Source organism: Macrobrachium rosenbergii, chromosome 51, assembly GCF_040412425.1.
Source record: "Macrobrachium rosenbergii isolate ZJJX-2024 chromosome 51, ASM4041242v1, whole genome shotgun sequence".
NCBI lineage: Eukaryota > Metazoa > Arthropoda > Malacostraca > Decapoda > Palaemonidae > Macrobrachium > Macrobrachium rosenbergii.
In genome coordinates this window covers 19,188,705-19,213,223 of record NC_089791.1, presented here as the reverse complement: position 1 = coordinate 19,213,223, position 24,519 = coordinate 19,188,705, and the positions used below count along the sequence as shown (strand labels likewise).

At 37.8% G+C, this 24,519-nt stretch overlaps 1 protein-coding gene across 6 annotated transcripts in view; it reads left to right on the top strand.

Annotated features, from left to right (window-relative positions):
* mus101 (mutagen-sensitive 101) overlaps window positions 1-24,519 on the top strand; it is a 106,760-nt gene that overhangs the window by 70,380 nt on the left and 11,861 nt on the right. For all 6 annotated transcript variants that reach the window (XR_010851375.1, XR_010851374.1, XM_067094902.1 and 3 more), the window contains 3 exons: window positions 13,644-13,774; window positions 16,211-16,570; window positions 18,410-18,645. Coding sequence is in view for 4 of the 6 variants with exons in the window: in XM_067094902.1 (XP_066951003.1) it covers window positions 13,644-13,774; window positions 16,211-16,570; window positions 18,410-18,645 (727 nt within the window). In the remaining 2 variants the exon portion in view is untranslated. The remainder of the gene's footprint in view (window positions 1-13,643; window positions 13,775-16,210; window positions 16,571-18,409; window positions 18,646-24,519) is intronic.

Here is a 24,519-nt window from a genome sequence, read left to right as displayed (position 1 = left end):
TAGCTCATGGTTGTAGCTTTTATCAGTTTTGAAATATTTTCACATAAATCACGATAACTGCCAAAATTTCAACCTTCGGTCAACTTTAACTCGACCGAAATGGTAAAAAAACGCAATTGTAAGCTAAAACTCTTACATTCTAGTAATATTCAATCGTTTACCTTCATTTTGCAATAAATTGGAAGTCTTTAGCACAATATTTCGATTTATGGTGAATTTTTGAAAAAAACATTTTCCTTACGTCTGCGCGGTAACTCGGCCGAACACCTCAGAAATTCTTTTGTCACGTTGTCGTAATATTTGCACCATTTTATATTAGTCGTTACATAAAGTTTTATATATGAAAATGTGCGCAATTTCATGTAGAATACAACAGAAAATAACTCATGGTTGTAGCTTCTATCAGTTTTGAAATATTTTCATATAAATCACGATAAATAGAAAAAATTCAACTTTCGGTCAACTTTAACTCGACCGAAATGGTCGAAAACTGCAATTGTAAGCTAAAACACTTACAGTCTAGTAATATTCAATAAATTAGCTTCATTTTTCAACAAATGGGAAGTCTCTAGCACAATATTTCGATTTATGGTGAATTTTTGAAAAAAACTTTTTTTACGTCCGCGTGTTACGAATTCATGCATTATTTTGTGATAATATTTTCTCTGTGTTGCTTTGATCGTTTTACAATTTGTTATATACCAAAATCATCGCAATTTAGTGTACAATACAACTAAAAAAATTAACTCATTAGCTTTAACCGTTGTGCTTACAGCGATTTGTATACAATTATATAAGAGTTTTTTTTTTTTGTCATATATTCCAATATTTATATATGATAATGATATTTTTTAATTTCTGATGGTTGCATACTAAACTTCAGGCAATGACAAAAAAGGAGCCAAAATGAACTCTTAATCTTAAAAACTAAGCGTGCTGTGATTTTTGAAAAAACTTTTTTTCCGCTTCGGCGCTAACTCACCGAACGCCTCCGGCATATGGGAGACGTTTTTGTAAATAGAGGCTCGGCATTTAAGGGTTAATGACCATGGTAGTTGTGTTGATTGGCCAGATGATGTTATGAATAATTATTTGAATTATAGAGGCAAGAATCTGACAAGAAATATAGAAAGACAGCAAGGGGATTCTTCTGAAGCTAGGATAGGTAGTAATGATAGAAGTAAGAGCTTTTCTAATTTTAACGATCTGTCAGAGTAACTCTTCCTATTCAGGTGTACCTAGTAATTCTTCCCCTTGTAGATGTTTTCCTTCATCACTTAAGCTCCCTGTATCGTTTTATTCAGGGTATAAGGCTTTGGAAATTAGTATCCTGTGAAGCAAGTCTTGGGACTGCGTTCAAAAAGCTGCCTCCATCTCTAGTTTTCTCCTCTATGGATCCTCAGGCTCCTGAGTTTGCTTCTGATGAGGAAGAGGAACAGGTTCTGTCATCAGCTTTTCTAAGTCTTATTAAGATCTTTACTGGTAAATTTTCTGACTTTTTTGAGGAATCTTTAGCCCAGGACTCAAGTTCCCTGGACCTCCAGACTTGAATCAAGGGCAAACCCTCTCCCATTCCCTAATTAACTAACATGTAGCAGATAGGTTTGATGCTGCAGCAAATTACTTACTTTCTGTGTACAGTAGGGTCTTGGTTTACATCTGAGATCGGTTCCTAAGATAAGGACGTAAGCTGATTTTGTCCGTAAGTCAGAATTTAAGAAAATGCAATGACATGAATTGGTAAAAATACAAAAATAAATAAAAGAGGAAACGATTCCTAAGAACATACATACAACAAAAGGGTAAATATCCTTACATTTCCTTACCTTTATCCTGTGGTTGGCTTGCAAACTGGGCATTGCAAAAGGGGATGAGACAGGCTTGACTAGACTATACTGGGTGGAGGAAGGTGCTGGAGATACTTGGGCAGGTGAGTCTGAAGAGGCAGAACCTGCAGAAGGTGCTGGAGATATTAGGGCAGGGCCATCTAGTTCTGCAGAACCTGCAGAAGATACTGGAGGTACTGGGAGAAAGTAAGTCTAGTTCTTCAGAACCTGCAGAAGGTGCTGGAGATACCACTGAGGCAGCTGAGTCTGGAGAGGCATGTGAGGTAGAGGGTACTGGATCTTTTGCAGGCCTCTGAAAGTTTTCCTAGCCTAACCCGTCCAAAAATGCTTCAACTATGCGGTCCACCCACCTGTTCACATTGTTCTTCTTTCACTATGCAATCCAGCTTTCGACAACAAAAACCACAAAACAGACTTAAAACCCATCTCTACCTACCCAACCTTCAGAGAGCTCTCTCTACCTTGCCACCATTTGTTCAACCCTCCCGCCCGCCTTTGTTTAAATTTTTCTCCCTCCCACCATTTCTGTCCTATGATGTCACTTCCTATGACGTCACAACAAGAACAGATACTTTTTAAACATAAAGACTGCTTTGCTATAAAAATGTCTTATAAAATTAAATGTGCTTTTTATACATTTTGTAACGCCCATACCATTTCACTAACGCAGAAAATAAAAATAAAATAATGACTAACTTATAAAACTAACATATAGTCACTCTCTACCTTCTTCAAAAAGTGTTCCAAGCTAAGCTGGAAGGATGCTTTCTCTTCTCCTTCCAAATCTCCATGTAATACCGCTGGTTATCCATGACCCCTCTGGCAACCTTAGTGTACCTGGCAGTGTTGGGGTCCTGAGCCTCAAACTTTGCCAATCCCTCCTCTATCAGGGCAAAACCATTTGCTAACTCCTTGCTTGTAAATCTCTTGGGCTCTGGGGTTGGTGTCTCTTCATCTTCTTCATTCAGTTGCTTTTCTAGTTGAATGAGGTCCTCGGCAGATAATTCTTCTCCATGAGATGCCAGCAGCTGTGACATCATCAGCCTCCAACTCCAAATCAAGCGACTTGCTCAGTGCAACAACATTCATGGTGACAGCCTCAGCTGACTCCTCAAAGTCATGGAGATCATACACAAATGGAGACAATTTTTTCCATACACCATTCAAGTTCGTCTGCTTAACTTCATCCCAAGAATAAGAAATGTTTCTTGTAGCAGCAAGAATGTTGTAAGATTTCCAAAAGTCCTTTAGAGCCAAGTTCTTGTCTTTATCAGTTGCCCTGAAAGCCATAGCAAATGTCCTTCTGAGGTAGTAGGCCTTGAAAGAGGCAATGATACCTTGCTCCATAAGCTGTAAAAGGGAAGTGGTGTTGGGTGGAAGGGAAACCACCTTGACATTAGGATGAGTCGTCCGATTGGGCAGGGTGACCTGGGACATTGTCCAACACTAGCAACACCTTAAGGGGCAGCCCCTTTTTAGCACAGTATTCCTTCACTTCTGGCCAAAAATGAACCAGTCCACAAATATCTGAAGTGTCACCCATGCTTTCTTGTTGGATTTCCAGATGACAGGTAGTTGATCCTTCCAAATGTCTTCAATGCCCTTGGATTCTCTTTAAGATACACCAACATAGGCTTCAGCTTGAAGTCACCAGCAGCATTAACCCCAAGAACCAAAGTTGGTCTCCCCTTGCTGACTTTGTGGCCTGGTGCTGTCTCCTCCTTGGCAATGTGCGTTCTGGTAGGCATGCATTTCCAGAAAAAACCTGTCTCATCTACATTAAACACCTGTTCAGCACAGTAACTCCCCTCCCGGATTACCTCAACAATGCGCTAGGAAATTCACTTACTGCTTTCTCATCACCACTTGCAGCTTCTCCTTGCACCCTAAGGTTATGCAAATTTGCATGGGCCTTAAATCACATGAACCAACCTTTGCTAGCCCTAGACTCTTCACTCTCACTCCCTTCTCCCTTTTGTCTTTTTAAGGTTTCAGACAAACTTTTAGCCTTCTCCTGGATCCACATTAGGCTAACTGGGATACGCCGTTGATGCTGACCTTCCAGCCAAAGCACTATTAACGTTCCATATCAGTAATGAGACCACTATGCTGCTTTGCAATCACAGTTCATTTCATAGGAGCAGATCCCTTCACATGTTCAAGTATGCACTTTTGATCTTCGATAATTGTCGACACAGTCGCACCACTAAACCCGAGCATGCGGCCGATATTCGACGGTGTTTCACCTTTTCAGATTGTTTCACTTCCATGGAGATGGCTTTTCTTTTCTTCGTAGCACTACCATCAGAAGAGTCTGCCTTATGCTTGGGAGCTATAATGCAATTTAAAAAGTTCCCAAAAAAAGCAGTGCAAATCAGAGAGAGCGAATGTAAAACAATTCAAGATGGCGTAACGTGAGTGAGTGACCGACGCCGCCTTCCCCACATTCTGCCGTGAGACGATGTTATTCATCCATTCCGTGCGCAAACTAGTTCCCTGCAAAGTTTTAATTTACATCCGAATGACATAACAAGAATTTTTTAATAAATTTATCGGAGATCGTGAGACGTAACCACGAAATGACGTAGGTCGAGTAGGCTGTAAACCAAGAACCTACTGTAGAGCTTTATGTCTCTTATTCATATTTTAAGGAGAATGTAGAGCTATGTTCACAAGACAGAAATTTACCAGATCCCTTACATATCTGGGTGAAATAACTATTGCAGCTTTTGTTGATGTAGCCAGGAAGATTTATTGGCTCTGCATCCCCCCTGAACTGGGACCACCTTGACATGGTGAGGGGGGTCTTGAACCCCAGGAATTTGTTCCCGGGTTTGAGTCCAAGAGTCCTATATAATTTTATATATTTCTTTGGATTAATTTTGGTAGAATTTTCCACTTTTGCTAAAATTTATTGGACCTTATAAATAGGAAAAGATATCATAGCTTGGACTGGGTTTATATCTACAGCTAAATAGTGGGAGCTGTGGTAGGACCATTAGCCACCCGATAATGTTTGGACCTGAGAGATATCAGATTGATAGCTCAAGGGTGGAACTATTCTGCGCGGCCGGGCCACGGATTCCAGGGGGGTGTGGTTCTGGGGATACCATCTTGACTCAACCTTGACTCATTTTGACTCCCCCTTTGAGAGTGGAAGATGTTCAAGGTTCCTGACCTCAGAAACAAATAAGAAAATATTGGCACTGAAATTAGAAAATTTCTTATTGAATCAACATTCAACTTCTGAAATGTCATTCAGACAAATAAAAGACCAGATGTGGTTGATAGAAACCATGACAAAAAATCAATCAGAAAATTACTTGACTATAAAAAACATTGACCGTATAAAGGTACATATAATCAGTAAGCTACAAACGTCCTTTAATATCCAATTCGCTCTACCTCGGAAATAATATATTTTCATATATGTTACCGAAGGGAATTTTTAGTTGATAATAAGTTAAAGTCGTCCATGGGCTCGACCAGCGAAGGACAAGAACTCAGGACTATAGTGGACGATTTAACCCACGCTGGCGCGTGCGTTAAATGCGTCCACTGTAGTCCTGGGTTCTTGTCCTTCGCTGGTTCGAGCCCACGGGACGACGAACTTATTATCAACTAAAATTCCCTTCGGTAACATATATGAAAAAATATATTATTTCCGAGGTAGAGCGAATTGGATATTAAAGGACGTTTGTAGCTTACTGATTGTATATGAATCACAGTGATGTGATAAAAAGTCAAAGGTACATATATAAAAACATGACATGATGAACAGTGTACTTCTTGATAATGAAGAACTCGTAGAAAGAATAGATTGCTGGATTCCCTTAAAAAGAGGTACAACAGCGTGCAAGATTGTGAATATACAACATTGCCAGTAGACAGAGTAATAGAAAAACATTGAGAATAGCAAAGATAAAATTTGAAGGCCAAGTATTACCCTTAAAACTTAAAATCATGGTCCAAAACAGAGAAATTAGACCATATGTTCCAAAACCACTACAGTGCCAAAGCTATAGTAAGTATGGACTTACAAGGAAAAATTGTTGAAATACAAATGTATGTGCGTATTATGGATCTGAAGAACATGCCACACAGTGGATGTGCGGTGAACCAAAATGCTTAAACTGTAGGCAAAATCACCATGCAAGGTCTAAGGAATGCATGTATCATACAGTATGTACAGCACAGAATTAAAATTACTGCAGGAGAGAACAGGAATGCCTATAAAAGAGGCCAACTTGGAATTGAAAGTTAGAGGAATGCATGATCCCGCTAGGAAATGTACCTTTTCAACTATAATAAGATCAAACAATGAAACAATAATGGAAATAGATAAGAGTAACAAACCCGTAATAGGTAAATCTCAAGGAATAGTAACTACATTGCTGGAAGAAATCAGAATAGCAAAGAACCAAGAAACGAATGCAAATGCTTATATGGATGATATTTTTTCAAATTCATTTGAGATACTAAGGCAAGTGGAAGCACAAGAAGTTAATACATATAGTACTACAGAAATATTGGAAGAAAATTGTAATGAACTGGAAGCTAAAGATAAAAAGAGGTTTTTAGAAAGAACTCCACCCAAGACCAAAAAACCAACTATTATTAGAGAAACATCAGTTAAACTCAGGACAAAAGACCTGAAGAAGGAAAAGGCAAAAAATTATAAGAACGTAACTTTGTCTCTTAAAATAGTAATAAAACCAATGGAAGCAGATACTCAGAACATCAAAGAAATAGTAGAGGAACAAACCATAGACCAGGATGATTATGTGAAGGGAGAAGAGATTACTCCATCACCAATAATCGGTGCAGCAAAAGTAAATGAAAAATGAACGACACATGAAAACGCATGTGGATGTAATGAATGTTTCATTGAATTGTGCAACAAAAACAGAAGCATAAGACAGTTTAACAAACACTATACGAAGTTTTATATATTACAGAAATAAAGAAACTACTGGTTTAGACACTTGCGAAAAGGGTCATTGGATACTAATATGTTATACAGAAAAGCAAATAAATGTCGTAAATAGAATGTAAAAAAAAAATGCAAATTGATAATGCACCAAAAGAAAATAACACTTGAACACACTAACTTAATGTTTTCAGTAATTACACAATGGAGCATAAATGGTCTGCAGACCAGATTACATTTAGGAGAATACAACAATTACTAAAAGAATATGAACCATTGATACTATGTTTACAACATATCAGCAAAACAATACAGTATCAGCACTAGGTAAATATGCCTTAGCATCTACATCTAGAGAGGAAGAAGGAAATTTAGGTACAGCTACATACGGTACAGTATGTATGTAACAAAGTATGTTATGACAAAGTACCTGTAAACTTTGGTGACTTGCAAATATCAAGTATTGAAATACGAACAAAAAACGATAATTATGTAATTTATAATTTACACAACCAACCTAATAAAAATCAAGGCACTGATAAACTTGAAGATTTACTTAGCAATTACCAAGGAACCTACATTAATAGTAGGTGATTTTAATGCTCACAACCCGATGTGGGACTGTAATTGTACAAACTCAAATAGAGCAGGAAGTAAAATAAAAGAATTCATAGATTCAAACAACATGAGATGTATAAGTGATGATGAAATCAACACCCATTTTTCAAAAACTCATGGAACATTTTCCTCAGTAGACTTAACTCTGTACAACAAGTATAGTTGACAGATTAGATTGGAATACAGTTGATGATTTGCGCAAGTGATCATTTCCCAATATTAATTTCATTATTACAAAATAATCCTGCCAAACATGTCTGTCAATATAACATTTATAAAGCAGATTGGCAGTGATATGAATTGGACACTAGGAATATCCCACCATTTGAGTATATAAAAGATCATAATGAAACTAATAAATTTCATGTTAATTTCATTAAAAATGCTGCTGATAATGGAACACCAAAATCAGAACCTCATCCAACATAACACAAAGTTCCATGGCGGTCTGAAAAACTAATAGAATTAATAAAAATAAAACCCTCAGTAGGGAGACGATTAGATAATTTGAATAGAAAGTTCAGTAAAATAAAACATTACCGATATTAGAAGGAACTTTACCAAAAATTACTATATCATTACTAGAAACTGATACATAAAAACCTCTATATAACAAAATATCTGCAAAATTAAAAAAAAAAAAAAGTAATTCAAGGAAGAATCATTTCATGGCAGAAATATGTATCAGATCTCTCTTATAATACTCCAATACAAAAATATGGGAAAAATTCAGGAAAATAAATGGCACCCATGTTAAACCTCCTAGACATATTATATTAAAAGATGGAAAAAGAATACTTAATCCAAAAGAAATAAGTAATGTAATAAGAGAAAACTTAGCAAATGTAAGTACAGTAAACCCCTTGTATTGGCAGTCTCACAGTTCGCAGACTCACCTATTCATGGATTTCTCTATGGAACATATATACTCATTATTCACTGAAAATTCGCCCATTTACAGTATTTTTCTTTGAGAAATATTCACTAATTACTGTATTTTCATCTAATTTTTATGACTAAATGCACTTTTTGTGATACAGTAAAACTATTAAAATACTCAGGTATCCAGGTAGTGCTCGAGTTATGATAATTCTCCTTACAATAATTCGATTTTGCAATAGGGTAAGCAATTAACACCGATACGACGATATTTATCAAATATTTTTAAATTTTGTGCAGGCACAGCACACAATCAGGCAGCGAGGGAGACCAAATTACAATAGACCAACTTCTTTTCCTCCATCTCTTTATCTCATCTTCTAGTTAAAACAGTAAAAGAGAATGATAAAAGTATTGTTAGTAATGTTATACTCTTGCGTAAATGCATACAGCCATAAACAACTGAACAAGAAACTATTGTTTTGCTTATCACTGAATTGGGTAACTACAGCCGTTTTGCTTGTATTTCAGCCGTCGTACGGTAGTAAACAATTACTAAAGTTATAGTACAAATGATGCTGAGTATAGGACCAATATATTTTTACACTATACCCTTATTCAGTATGGATAAAAGATCGGCAAGGAAATACACTGCTAAATTTAAGCTGCAAGTTGTAGCTGAAGCTAAGAAAACAATGTTCAAGCTGCTAATGACTATAAATTATTGTGCATCAGCAACACGGATGAAACTTGACCTTAATTAAAATTGGAGAGAAAGTATTGTAATCAAAACTACTTGGCGTGAAAGAACACATTACTGCTATTTTTAAGCTGATAAACGATAAATACGTAAAGCTCGTATTATGATGAAACCAAGTGAAAATAGCAAACAGACTCTTGATTTTTTTACACAAAACAAATGCCCCCAAACAGCCAACATCATGTATTAACGAAAAAAATAGCTAAATTAATTTCACAACGAGACATATTTAAGTTATATTTCGACCTGAAAACACTTCATATAACGAAAAATAACCTATGAATAAAGTATCTAGAGATTCATTTACGCTAACCAGAAGCAAGAAAAGCGCTCTGAACTGAGTTAAATGTGGCAAAATAAACTTACCACATAATTGATTTCCAAACTAAAACATTCTTCGCTTTGATCGCAATTTATAATACAAAAGCAATATAAGAATATATACAATATTATTGGGTACAGTGAATTAAGGCATAACATTTTAAAAGATCCATGGACAAGATGCATATTCGTTATGTTGATGTTTGTATAATACGATATGTGAATATAGAGTACAGTGTAATATACTGTAAGCTAGGCTACCGTATATGTATACGATATACCATAGTGTAGGCTAAGCTAATTCTTGTTTGTTATTCAATTTCTCTTTGTATTGAATTATCATAAGTCACTCTGCATAAACCTCCAGAATTAGCTGATATTAATAATTACTATACTGTGTATGTATAGAGTGTAATTTACTTAATAGTGTAGGGTAGGCTATTTTTGAGATATGTTTTTGCCAACAAACGATGGGTTTTTGTTTTTTGGAACCTAACCCCATCGTAAGTAGGATAATACCTGTATAAGCATTTTAGTTTTTTTTTTTTTTTTTGTATGTGTGTTTGAACTATCAAAATAGACAGTTCTAAGTGTTTTTAGAAGGGTTTTAAGTATTCGTGAATTTTAGCTATTTACAGGGGGTGTGGTATGCATCCCCGCAAATACGGGGGGGTTTACTGTAGTGATAAAAATTTGGATGAACACTTCCGCACCAAGAAAAATATAGAATTCATAAATTTTTAAACAAAAGAAGGTATATATTTTAATAGAAAGTTTAATATGGAAGAGTTGGAATATGCTCTGTTGAACAGCAATCAATCTGTTCCTGGAGGTGACTATATTTGTTTTGAGATGATCTGCCACTAAGCACCTTTGGCAAAGTCATACTTATTACAGTTTTATAGTAATAAAAAATGGAAGAAACGTGAAGAAATTAATTTAAAAATCAGAAATCATAGTATACCAATTGGCCAAACTGCAGAATTTTTAGGGTTAGTATTTGATACTTGCCTAAATTGGAAAGCTCACGCAACATACATGAAATTAAAATATAAAAGAGCATTAAATCTAATTAAAAAAATATCGAACACTACTTGGGGAGCCGATAGACATACCCTTACTGTACTGTATAAAGTAATAGTGTTGTCTATCATTGATTATGAAAGCAAATTATATGGCTTAGCATTAGACACAACGCTAAAAGTATTGGATCCAATTCACAAAGACAGCCTTAGAATAAGTTCAGGAGCCTTTAGATCATCACAACCTCATCTCTACAAGTTGAACGTGGTGAACTACCACTCTCTCCATAGAGAGTTAGTAATAATGAAGAGTGCCCTGAGAATTCAGATAAGTGATTCTCCAACAAAAAAAAATTACTTGAATTAAGAGATGTATTTATAAACAATAATCCATTAAGAGATGTATTTATAACAATAATCCACCACCTCTTCCTGTTAGAGCTAGAAGGTTGTTTGAGTCGCTGATTGTATGTGTGCAATTACCTCCAATAGTAAAGTCACCTCCTCCTTGGACTATGAATAAAGTGAGAATTTGCACACTTGAAATATTTACTCATATACCCCAGAACACCATAGACAACATACAATAGAGCATATAAGCTGAAAAGGTCCACATTACACAATATATACAGACAGATCTAAATCAGAATACGGAATGGGATATGCTGCAGTATCCCAAGACAAAATAATTTTGTGATTTTTAGTGACATGAGAAGAGCTATAAAAGCTATTTGAAGTTACAGACCAAAAAATAATATTGTACAACAAATTAAGTTATTACTCCATAAGTTATATAATAATGGGAAAAATTTAGAAATATGTTGGATACCTGCCCATATAGGGATCAAAGGAAGTGAAGAGCCTGAAAAAGCAGTCAAAGAAGCAATCCATATGACAAGATAGAATGTAAATATGCCTGTTAATGATTATATAACACATAAAAGTAGGTATTATAAATAAATTGTAAAATATATGGAAGAAAGAACCTGAAAATAATAAATTAATAAAAACAAAACCTGATGTTAGAAAGTGGAGTTCATCATACCAAATAATTCTGACACATCTCCGAATAGGCAATACTCGTCTGACACATGGACACTTAATGAGCAGCCCACATAACTCGGCTCCCAAATGCAGAGTACAAAGTGATAATAACACTCAAACATGTATTGTGTATGTGTCCAAAATGTAACCAACGGATATTATCAACTTTTGGAAATAAATCAGTGAAGGAAATTTTATCAGAATCTACATTTTCAGTCATTCCTATTTTAATATTCATAGAGAACTGTAATTTAATTAATAAAAGATAAAAATAAGTAAATAATAAAATATGAAAACCTATAGGGTGTTTAATGAAATAAAAAAATTTTAATGTTACTTAACTTATTCTGAGTTTTAAATATTTTTGATAACTGTATGCATTTATGGAAACATGAGTAAATGCATTTATTGTGTGTGGATGTTTCAGTGTAAAAGCATATGCCTTTGTGCAGCTTTTAAGTTTCATTTTCATTCATTCATCACCTGGTACAGGATTTCATTCAAATCCTTCGGGCCAGCCCTATGAGAGCTGATAGCCACCTCAGTGATCTGATTAAACTATTTTGATAAAAAAATAATAATTGGCTCTCTGTCAAGGGAAAAAGCAGTTGAGGAGTGATTTGGTAAATTCCTTGCAATGCATGGATAGATAGTTATCTGATTCCTTGTGGGAGTATGTGTACACATTTACAAATGTTAGGATTGAGTGTCGAGAACAGTTACATTCTTTTCTCACTTCTTTAGTCTCTGCAGCTCAGTAACCGACATAACCTGGTAGCACCCCGTACATTCTCTGTTTGATGCTTTGACTCTGGTCACTGTTGTGCTGGAGATGAAGAAAGCAGAGACCAGGTAGCTTTTACGTCACTTACAGGTATGTAGCTGGCCTCACCCACAACAACAGCTGCCTTTTATGTTGGTGCAGAGTGCCAAGAGTCTGCCTAAGCTAGCAGATTAATTATCCCTTTATTCAAGCAAGCCTCTTTGGGTATCCAGAAACGACTTTTAGTGCATGGAGAAAATTCAGCTACTGTTAAAAAGTGATGCAGTTTGCCCTCAGGCCACAGTAGGAGGAAGGTTGAACCTATTGTGTGGTTTTGACAGGACCTGGAAGCAATCCCTGAGTGGTGAAGGTTTGCAAAGAGTGTGACAGTATTCCCTTCCTTTCCGAGCCTCCTTTAGCAGTTTCATCAATAGATGACCCCTCTCACCTTCATAATAAGGAGAAGTTCCAGATCCTGCAGCAGGTTGTAGATTCTCTTTTAACAAAAGGGGCGGTGGAGTCATTTCCTGGCTTCTACAATTACCTATTTTTGGTACCAAAAGCTTCGAGGGGATAGAGACCAGCATTGAATGTCTCCAGATTAAACCTTTTTATTTGCTTTACTCCAATTACTACAGAGGTGACGAAGTTTGGTTTTAGCAGCAGTCTAGAGGGAGGATTGGATGCAGTCTATACTGGATGCTTATTTCCTTATATTCTTTCATCCTAGTTCAAGGAAATGGTTGTTTAATTTTTCAGGGGTAGATGTTTCAATTTTGGGCGATGTGTGTTGGCTGAGTTCAGCTCCTCAAGTTCTTACAAGAGCTCTGTCCAACTTGAGTAAGTGGGTGCAACTGTTGGGCATCAGATGCTTTTTTTTTTGAGACAACTTACTGATTTTAGCAGACAGCCGAGGGAGAGACCTAAGTGTAAAAGGTATTTTTTGATTTTAGCAGACAGCCAAGGGAGAAGCTTGAGGGTAAAAGGCAGTCTACTAAAGTTAGCAAGTCTTTTGGGAAAATTCATAAATATTCCAAAATAACTCTTGATTCCAACTCAGAATACTTATCTGGGAAGGTTACTGGATACAAAGAATTTCTTGGCTCCAATGAAGAAAGCAATAGAAAGAGACAGAAAAGCAAAACAATGCCAGACGCACTTTTGCTTATTATGGAAGAGGACTCCTCTTCCAAATAATAACATCGTTCCTCCTCTTTACCTTCCTCACCATCCTCCACATAAACCATCAACTTTCCCATTTAGTACATGCAGGTAAAGTGAGAACAAATTTTCATCTCTTTTATCTACAGTATTTACTTTCTGCATGCTAGAGTTGTTAAATTTGAGTTGAAATGCTTTTATTGTATTTCTTTTAATAAAAATTGGCTCAGAAAAAGGACAGCCTTCTGGAATGGATTAAGTCAGTTACCTGAGGTATGACTGTATTTTAATCTTTCAGTGACAATGGATCTGCCTGAAACTCAGAACACTGCTGTTACGTGGGATGATCCACAGGAGCGGGAAGCAAGACTAAGACTTCAAGATCAATTGACAAGAGACACTCAGGATATCATCAGTGGAAAAATGCAGGTATTAATCATTTCTTCCATAGTAGTTTATTATGTACAAGTCTTTGTTTACAGTCAAGTTAATCTGAGAGTATGTTTTTATGAACTGAAGCAAATTATTTGTTAGTTAATGTTTTTGAACCAGTGTACAGTATATGGTTGTTGAGAAAAATGTGTAAATTGTAGATTTAGACGAAATTTTAGAAATAGGTTGACCATAGAGGAAGTTATACTCTACTTGTAACTTGTCATGTCCAGGCTTAATTAGCTTCAAGCTTTGTTCTCATTTTTCCAGTACAGTAATCCTTCAATTATCCAGATTAATAGAGCTAAGGGCCCTGTTGGATGATGACAAAATCCAGATAGTTTTTCCTAAAATACATCTTATACAAAAATAATTCTAATAACACTATAAAAATACATTTTACTGTGTCACCTCAGTATGCTGCTCTCCGTGCTGATGATGATTGGACATTTTAAAAACTTGTGAGGAGGTTTAAAAGTCCTCCTCAACCTCCTCCCACCAGCTGTGTGTGTTCATGTGTGTTTCTTGGCTCAGTACTGTATCACGTGTTGCCTCTTATTTGCAAATGACAATAGTGTAAAATATAAATAAAAAATTAAGGGCTGTGTGTCTTACTCTATAGGCTTCAATGTAACTGATACCTCAGTTGTTGCTCTCTCTCTCTCTCTCTCTCTCTCTCTCTCTCTCTCTCTCTCTCTCTGTATGCAGTATCTCTTCTTCATTGATTTGCTTCATTACAGTACAGTACCTTACATATCCTTTAATAAAATGTGGAAAAATCAACCATAAAAACACAAAACCAAACAAGCTCTAGCAACTTCACCGACGCCAGCAAATGAATGTTTCTGTGTGTGTGTGTGTGTACTTATGTACCCTATGCACACGACTGCATTTATTATTTTGTTTATAAGAATAGAAAATGAGAAAATAAAAATAAAATATATGTGAAAATAACATAAAATAAAATATAAATGAAGGAGTGTGTGTGTTTCTGTATTAGGCTTCGATGTAAGCATACTCTCTCTCTCTCTCTCTCTCTCTCTCTCTCTCTCTCTCTCTCTCTCTCTCTCTCTCTCTCTCTCTCTCTCTCTCTCTCTCTCACTGCATCCCCACCCCTTCCCAGACAGGGAAACAGCTACCCAGCTCCATCCACCTTCCAAAACAACCCTTTCTCCAAGTGAGTCTCTCTACACAGCCTTACTGCCCCTCCTCTCCAATGGCACCCAGCCATCTGACTTACCCCAAACCCTTTCTCAGTCTGTTATGAGTGCAGGAATTGTTGCCAACATTTTCCTGAGGCTGCGCAGCATTAAAACCATCGGAGAGAGTTTTTTCTTATTTTTTGAAATCTATATACAGGTATATCATAGCTTTGGGTCTTGGTCCCTGGGGTCTGGTTGTCTTGATAGTGAAGACACAGATAACCAAGTTCCCCCTCTTTCCTAGGGGGGTGAAAAATTATCTGCATGTATTTGAAACCAGTTTGCTTCATATTTGTGTCTGATAATTCTTGTGAAATTGAAACTCCTTTCATGGGTGCCATATCACTTTTATTAACCATCAAGTACAAACAAAAAATGCATTGTTTATGGTACAGTATTAAATCAGATATAAAGTCAAATAAACGCCAACGGCAAACTATATTTTGGATAGTTTGAATATGCACATTCTTAAATTTTGCTTTTCTAAGACAAACAATGTTTCCATCTTTTTATAAAATTATTAAAGATGCAAGCCGACTATTGAGTATTTGTTGGTCAAGTATCCCATCAAAGAACTGAGAGGTTGTCTTTGCTTGAATGGTAAAGGTATAGATAAAAATGATAGTTTAACCAAAATTTTAGGAATCTTATTAAAAAATGGTCATGGTATTGCTACGTAACCCAAGTGATACTTCCCTTTTATCATATTTGTATGTAATTTTGGTACAGAAGCTGGTCTACTGTATTTTTATATTTTCATTTATTTTTAGTATTTTATCATTTATATTTATTACTAGACAATGAAAATGAAAAATCTTTGGCATTAGTATTTTGCTTGTGGGCAAAAAGAACAAATTGATGTTTTTCACGGTTTCAGTCGTGCTCAGATTTCTGCAGGTTGCCATTTACATAAATGTCTTCCTTATGGATCTTATGGGAACTACTGTATAGAACTTCTGAGTCTTATATTCCTTTTTTGATGCATAGCATATCACTTTAGAGTTTACTGTACAAGACCTTAGTGGCTAAAACAGTGGCAGTCAATGTCAGTAGTTGATGATATAGGCAGTGAAAAAGTTAGTAGCTTGTGGAATGTGCACCTTAAATTATTTTCCTGTATTATTTTAATTTTTTATTTTAAAAGATTTTAGGTGCTATTAGGTGTTCGCTTGTATATCCTGTTCCTAAGTAATTATGGAGCATTATTTCAAGGATCAAATTTTATCCCTAGGCACCATCAGAGGAGAGTGAAGAAGATAAGGAAAACTTACCAATGTTACCTGAGGAAGAATCCACAGAGGAGCCTTCTGAATCTCCACACAAAGCAAGCAGGGATTCTTTGTCACCAGGGCCAAATTTCCTTTTTGTTCTTTCTGGTATTCCAGATGAAGAAAGGGATCGTTATGTAGCGATAATTGTTGGGCTTGGTGGGGTTATTACTGCAGACCAGCACTTTGATGTCAGGTGTACACATTTCATAACAACAAAACCCACTCGCTCAGAGAAGCACTTAGCTGCCATAGCTTCTGGGAAATGGCTGCTGAATGTTTCTTTCCTAGAAGACTCTGGAAAAGCTGGAAGGTTTGTTGAGGTATGGAAAGAATTACTTTTTTGTGTCAGGATTTAACCCAATTGCTTTTGTCTTGCAGGTCTCACCTGGCTGCTCAACTTTTTAACTTTATTTTTTGTTATTCAAGAACAGATCCCATGGTTTCCTGTATATTTTGAATTGCAATAATTGCTGTGGCATTTTTCAAAATCTGCCAGGTGTGTTGGCCAGGATGAGACTGTGATAAAGATTTTATTTTGGTTTGGAGCAGTGACCTTGGGATTCAGTTAGAAAAACATTAAGGAATCACTTCCTTACATTTTTTTTTCTTGGGAGAAATTGTTTTATTGCATATTGAATTTAATTAGAACCCCATCAAACCCTACCGTTAGACTTCAGCCTAGTAAACACATTTGCTGATCACCCCTTGATAATACTGTAATATTGTAATTCAAGTATATGCACTCTCAAGTGTCTAAAACATGTAAACTTAAGAAGTGTAAATGACTAATTTAACTTTAAAAATGAAAAAAATAAAAGATTATGCTTACAAAGTATTCTAAATATTACTCATGTCTGCTGGACATAATTACATTATTAATGTTCATAATGTGCACACATCCAAAAGGAACAAGTCAATAAACTAATAATTTTCTGAGGGAGCTTAAACTTACTCACTCCGATGGCTATTAGGCCCCAGTTCAACACACTTAGACCCCAAGTACCGTAGTAAGAGGATAAATTATAGATTTTTTTTTAACAAGCTAGGGTTTTTCTGTGGGTCTTAGTTTGTTATGATGCAAAACCTCCTCCTTGCTTATACATGGGAAGCTTTCATGGAGTAGAATTTGTTTATAAATAAAGGATGAGAATTAGAGTGCTCATTTAAAGAAAGTGGATAGCCACAGTAGTTGGGAAGAAGCTAAGGTAAACAGAAAAATTAGAGGGCTAAAAGAGACTTTTAAGTGAAAGAGGTAATAATGATTAAAAGTAGAAAGCAGCAAGCATTCAAGTAAATACATAATAAATAGCGGTTGAGATAAGTGGTGGTCAAACTGGTATGGAACTTGAAAGTAATGTTTGGGGAGCCTCAGCATCCAAGCATTTTCAAGAAGACTGTTAAACAGTGGTAGGGTAGCTCAAATGAAAGGGCACATCAACATCAAAAGTTTCTTGTCAAATAAGAGTTCATGAAGGATGGCCTTTATTATTGCTAATCATACCTCCATTCCCATTTCTTATCTTCAGGCTTGTTGTCCAGCCACTCCCACTCCCTTTTCACTGTCTTAAGCTCTGAATGGTCCTAGTGTCTTAATGCTTATAGCCAAAATTTCATAACTCAATCACATTCATAATAAACAAACCAAAGTGGCCAGTAAATAATTATACTTTACCTGTACAAAATGCCCATATGTGAAAAAGAGCAAGAAAAAGTTACCCAAAAACACAGCTAAATCTGTCCATTACTTTTCCTGTGTTCCCTTTGGTTTCTTTCCACCCAGCTGAATGTCCAGCCTTTTCAGTTTTACCTCAATACAATAGTCAGTTCTTACATTAAACAAATCCTTCTGGCATGCTTGGAAAGTTTCAAAATTTGACTTAGTTATGTTAAATTACTTTATCATAAAATTAGAAGCTAAAGTAGTGTAGGATGCTTGTGTATGTAACCTAGGAAGATATCATGAATTGTAAAATACAAAAAAATTAATGATAGAACATACATTACTGTGTCAGACAGTTAGAACATACATTACTGTGTCAGACAGTTGCAATTTTAGTAAAAACTGTTTGATATAGTAATAGTAAACTGTAATACAGTTTCTTCTCATTATTATTAAGATTTTTAATCGCTGAAGATTCTTAATATATATGCTATTTCAGGAGGAGCCATATGAACTTGGTAACCCTTCAGCAAAATATGTTTCTGTAATGGATAGAGACTCTCTAGAATATAAACTCGCTGTGTGCGCACGAAGATGGCGTTTGGCGTTAAGTCAGGACAAAAGGAAACGGGGGGCTTTTCATGGTATGAAGGCATTAGTCCACACCAGTCGTGAACGCAGTGAAGCATTCACAAGATTAATTCTCACTGGTGGTGGAGAAGTATTATCAGCAAAGTAAGTAAAAACATTACCCTTATTTTAAGAATGTATTGTTTTTGTTCATTACATATTTCCCAATTAGGAATATTTTCATGACTTCTTGTAAGGCTGCACATGAAATGAGTTTTCTCTACTCTCTTCTGTTTTGTGTATTTTCATTCACAGTTCCCATCTAGTCAAGGTCTTCATATGTTGTTTTCATTTGTTGTTCAGTTTACTAATGTTCAAAGTACTTTCAATACTGTAGGACAAAAATATCGCAAGGTTGAAATGCCGTTTAATACATCAAATCTAATATAACATTATAGCCCATCATAGCCTATCTTATCTAATATAACATTATAGCCCATCATAGCCTATCTTAAACATGATTTTGACACTTACATTAGCCTACAGTTGGGCAAAATCTTCAACAAGATTTTGAACACCTTATATATTTTACTGAAGTATATAATGTAGTGGAAGTGAAAAGCCAAATGGGTTGTCTGTGTACCTACCATTAACTTAGTCGGGATCATCATTAGGCTAAGCACCATACTTTTCTGTATCTGGTATTCCACCCATGTAACAAGCAATTTTTCTATCTCATCGATCAGCCCTGTGGATTTTACTGATGCTGAAAATTTCACAACATCACTAAATCACTTCTTAGCCCTGGTGATGGTCGAGATCATTGATTGTGAAAGTCCAAGTTCTTCTGCGAGGGCTGTTACAGGCATGCTGCCTTCATGCTTGGCAATTCTCTCAAGTTTCTCCTCAAGAGTAATTGCATTCTTCCTCTTCTCACCAGTAGCAGGAAACACAGATAGGTGTTTTGTAGACATGATGTATGCATAAAACTGTAGATACAGGAGGGTATAAAAAAAATAGTAGCAATATGGAACACTGCAATGTACTGATTGTATACACTTGATACTACATGCTGCTTGAATCCCCAGCATTCATGAGAGTATCACACAGGTTTCTGCTGAATAAGTACCATGAGAGTATCACAATGGTTTCTGCTGAAGGAGTATCCTCATTATTGCCATTTTAAGTAAAAGTGTCATAAAACACAACCATCGAAACCTGAGTGTCTGTAGTTTTATTGTTATATGATTCATGCTTATATATTAATACAGGTCATACTAGACTTAGGCACAGTCTTACTTTGGAATTCAGTTTCACTCTCTTTGACTTCCAAATGTTATTCAGCCTCCCCTTTGTTTGATTTGTGTCTTTCAGTCTCACCAAATTCTACTCACAAGAACTTGTACTGATATTTGAAAGTGCCATTCTTGTTAATCCTTTCTCCATCTAATGTTATTTCATCCCTTTTAGTGCATATTTGGTCCTCATTTCTTGCTTTTAGATTTGAGCCCCATCTCTCTACATATATGATGCATTCTATTAAGCAAGCCTTGTATATCTTGTGGTGTTTTGTTGATTAAGACATCATCATCTGCATATTTTGTCTATCAAAAGTCTATAATTTCTCAGCCTGACCTTTCTCTTCCATATCTGACCATTTTTTCATTATAAAATCTGTGAGAAGCACAGACAGCAAGATGGAATAACATTCCCAACATTTACTAATTCACTTGACAAGACCCCATTGACATTAACTTTGCATCTACTTCGTTCATAGATAACTTAAATTGACCGTATATACTTGACAGAATGCCATAGCAATGCAAGATCTTCCATGATTTTGCTCTGTGAACACTGTCAAACACCTTTTCATGATCAAGAAAAGCCATCTAAAAGGGATTTGAAATTTCATCTGCTGCTGTACAATATGTCCTAACGCTAACCTTCAACCTGTATAAATCCTGTCTTTTTGAAAATCAGTTTATTGATTGCAAAGCTTTTTATCAGTTTATTTTTCCACCTTGTTGAGAGTAAACATACTGTATTGAATATTTTCATCACAGCCAATAATATAAGTGTAGTACCTCCATAGGTACCATATTCAGTCAGTATACAGTGAACCCCATACAGTGGGAACCCCCACACACACACACACACATGCACACACACACACACCACCCACACACACACACACACCCCGCGAATAGGTCAAATCCGTGAATGCTTAAAACCCCTCTTTCGCGGGGGATGCGTCCCACACACCCCCGCGAATAGGTCAAATCTGCAAATGCTTAAAACCCCTCTAAAAACACTTAGAACTGCCCATTTTGATAGCTTAAACCAAGAAAAACCCTGAAAACTGCCCATTTTTTAATAGGTTTCAAACCATTTTAAAACCCTTATCAAAAAAGTGCATTTATTCATGAAAATTATTTGAAAAAGGTTTTGACAAAGGAAAATCTATTTCTGAAAATTATATGTCAAAAGGATTTTAATCCATTCAGCACTTATTTCTAGGTAATTCCGTTGCTAGATACCAGAGAAAAGCTAAATGTAAAGCTGGGGTTACTACCCCAGAGCGAGCTCCAAGAAATGGAGTCGTATATGGTAAAGGGTGGGATTGTCACAATCACGGGACCCTGCCCTATAAAGATTCCCAATGTCAAAAGTCCCAACGAGAGGTGCCGATACAAGCCCATGCACTACTCATGGACTGTACACAAGGCAACACTAGTCGCATTCCATGTTAGCACCCATCCCACTAGAATGATGTTTACCATGGGAGGGAGAGAATGAAAAACAGGGGTGGGTCACTGGGTGACACGGGCCCTCCCAGAAATAGATTTTTCCTTTGTCAAAATCCTTTTTCTGGATCGGGGACCCGTGTCAGCCGGTGAAATAATAACAGAGAAATAAATATCATTCTTATGCTATTAAAGACTTTAAATAGAGACGTTGAAAACTAGGGGAGAATTCCACCCTGAACATTAGTAAGGTCCTCGAAATTCATGTAATGAAAATAATGTAAGTGGCCACCGTCTAAGAGCATGAGCTTTGGAATTGAACCTGAATAGGCTTGTATTAAGAAAATACTTGCTGCCTAATAGCAGACACAATGACAGTACCCCCCCCTTTTCAAATAAAGAGAGGACCAGACAAAATTGCGAGGTCCTGTCTAAAAAAGCCTGTAAGGAGAAAACTGGGCACAGAGACAGACCTTGTGAAAGGGGAGTACTTTCCAAGGTGACCACCGAAAATGAGGACCTTCAACTGTAGATAGAAAGTTAGGGTGAGGAATTCGCAACACTACCCCCTGAGTGGGGAAACCAAAATGGTTGGTTCCACTAGACAGGGCAGACAGTACAGGAAAACCAGCACTAGAAGCTAAGCTGATTAAAAATTTGGGTCTTCCCAACAAGGAAAGGTAAGAACAAGATGATTGTTGGTTACCAAAGCTAACTCCGATACATTACTCAAAGACCAGGAAACCGAATGTGGACGGAGTACTGGTCAGACGAACACAGACCTTAGGGTTGAAAGTTAAGGGCCTGTGAGTCTGGTTCCAACAAAACACTTTCCTTTTGGGCCAATGCAGCTGCATCATTACTGTAGCTTCAAAAACTATGTGAAGAGTGCTAGTTACTTAACTGCAGAACCATACTGCAGTAGAGTAGGATCCCTTGACTGATTTTAGGAAAACAGTAATAACAGGATCAACATCAGTTTCCTCCTAAACTGTAAAATTCACAAAGACCACAAAGCCAGGGCACCAGAACTTTGAGGAGGCTGACGCAGGCTGAGTTTATACCAGCCGTGGCAGTTTGATAGTTTGTGGCTGAATTGGGTTGCAAACAGACCTACTTCTAGGTCCAGGAAAAGATCACAAGACTACCTGAATAACGCTCCGTCTAAGGACTATTCCGACACCAGGGGAGGCCCTGGATAGGGAAAATGCAGTGACCTTTTGGACCCCTACGAGAAGGGTGGCAGACAGAGGCACTTGTGTCTGTTGGTTATGGAGAAGAATGAACCATAACCTGAATGATGCAACTCGAGTTCAACCCACTTGTTTATGCAGCGCACTATTGCTGCTTTGTTCAGAACCAGCGTAAAATGAATCCTCTTGGGAGGAAGAAGTTTCCCAAGGACAGGAAGACTGCCTCAGCCCTCCAAAGCGTTGATATGGAACTGCCGGAACGTGACCGACTAAGTTCCATGTACTACATGGGGCCAAAAATATCCACCCCACCCGCCCAGAGAGGTGACGGTGTGGAATACTGAGGCCGGAGGGGAAAGCTGGAGAGGAACTGACTTCGATAAGCTCTGACAGTTGTTCAAGGCCAGAGGCCATTATTCAAATAGGAGGAATCAGGGAGACACGTCCCTGACTCCGCCATACCCCGGTTATAAACTCCAGCTTTGACTTCAGAAGGAGAACCGTCACTGAAGCAAACTGGAGAGAGCCCAAGACCTTTTCTTGGGCACGGCGAGAGGTATGCTTGTGTTGATGAAATGTTTGGTTGCCCTTGCTATCTCTTTCCGCTTCCACTGGATTCACAACTACTGAAGGCTACCCTCCGGAATCAGGTGGGATTCCTTCCTGTGTACTTAGAAGCCCAGAGACTCTAGAAAACCGATTATAATGACTGGCACCCTCAGGCAATTCCTGCTGGGTGCCCAAATGAGCCAGGCAACCAGATATGCAGCTAGCATAACCTCCTAATACCGGAGCTGTTGAACTACGGTATTGTTCAAACTGGCAAAGATTCTGGGGGCTGCATTGAGGAGGGCATGAACCTGAAGGGGTACTCCTGCTCCCCGAGTCTGAATCCCAAGAAGGGATAGAACCTTCCTGCAACTAAGATGTGAAAGGAAGCGTCGGAAAGGTCCATAGAGGTGGTTACGGCTCCACGGAGCAGTAGGATCCGAACCTACAAGACTGTAAGCAACCGAGACTTGCCGCATTGAATGAGGAAAATAAACGGGACACGCCCGGAAAAACTTTCCAGTGGAAGGGAACTTCCTTGGCAGACTGAAAAAGCCTGACAGGCCATTCACAAAGTCCTCCAGATCCCGGCCGGTAACTGACCGAACCTGATTGGGGGAGGGGGACAAACAGTCCAGCTCCACCCCGGGCCTTGATAACTATACTCTGGGCCCAGGGACTGAAGTTCCAGTGGCCCCGAAAATGGTACAGCCTTCCACCCATGTGAGAAATACTACTGGGAGGAGGCTTGATTGCCTCCCCTGAAACGTATGCCTTCCCAATTTCTCGGAGAGGAGCAGGAAGCTTCCCTGCTCCTATGATAACCCCGAGGTTCAGTGCCTCTGGTAGAATGTCTAGTGAAAATTCCTTCCTTGGGTTTTCGTATGAAGCAAAGAAAACTCCGGCGGAGGCACATGGGGGAGGCAGAGACACACGGGGGAGTTACAAGGGGCTGATGTGTTGGCTGAACCCGCACACAGCGAGGTGGAGGCTGGGAGTGAGAGGCTGACGGCTGTCCAGGGGCAGGAACCTGAAGAGCCTGCACCACCGCCTGAGCAGGGGGGCGCTTGAACTACATGAACTTTTTGCCGGACTTGGGATAGGGCCCGGCAAGATCAGATTGTTTCCGCCCGTAAGGTAGACACCCACGAGAACGGAGGCTCTGATTAACATTAGTAGCCCCGGACAGACCGTAACAACGCCCACCTGGGGAAAAGATTAATTCTCTAGGTGAAACTGTTCATAAGACTTTTCGGCTCAAGGCGGAACGTGGCTGGCGAAAAATGTGTTTTCAGCTGTCCGTCCGGACTGATGAAATAAAGCGGGACCTGCAGAAAACCTGACGAGAGATTTTATCAGGACCAGAAACAACGAACCGCCATTATGTACCACAGACATTGTTTCTGTTAAAGTCAAAGAGTTCCAAGGCCTGGCAAGCCTGCCTTTACACCCTGCTTCAGCTTCCAGGAATTGACTCCGGAAGCTTAGGGAGCTGTACGCTGAATAAATTAGAAGCGTAGTCCGGGTTAGAAGATTCATTGTGAACGTATCTG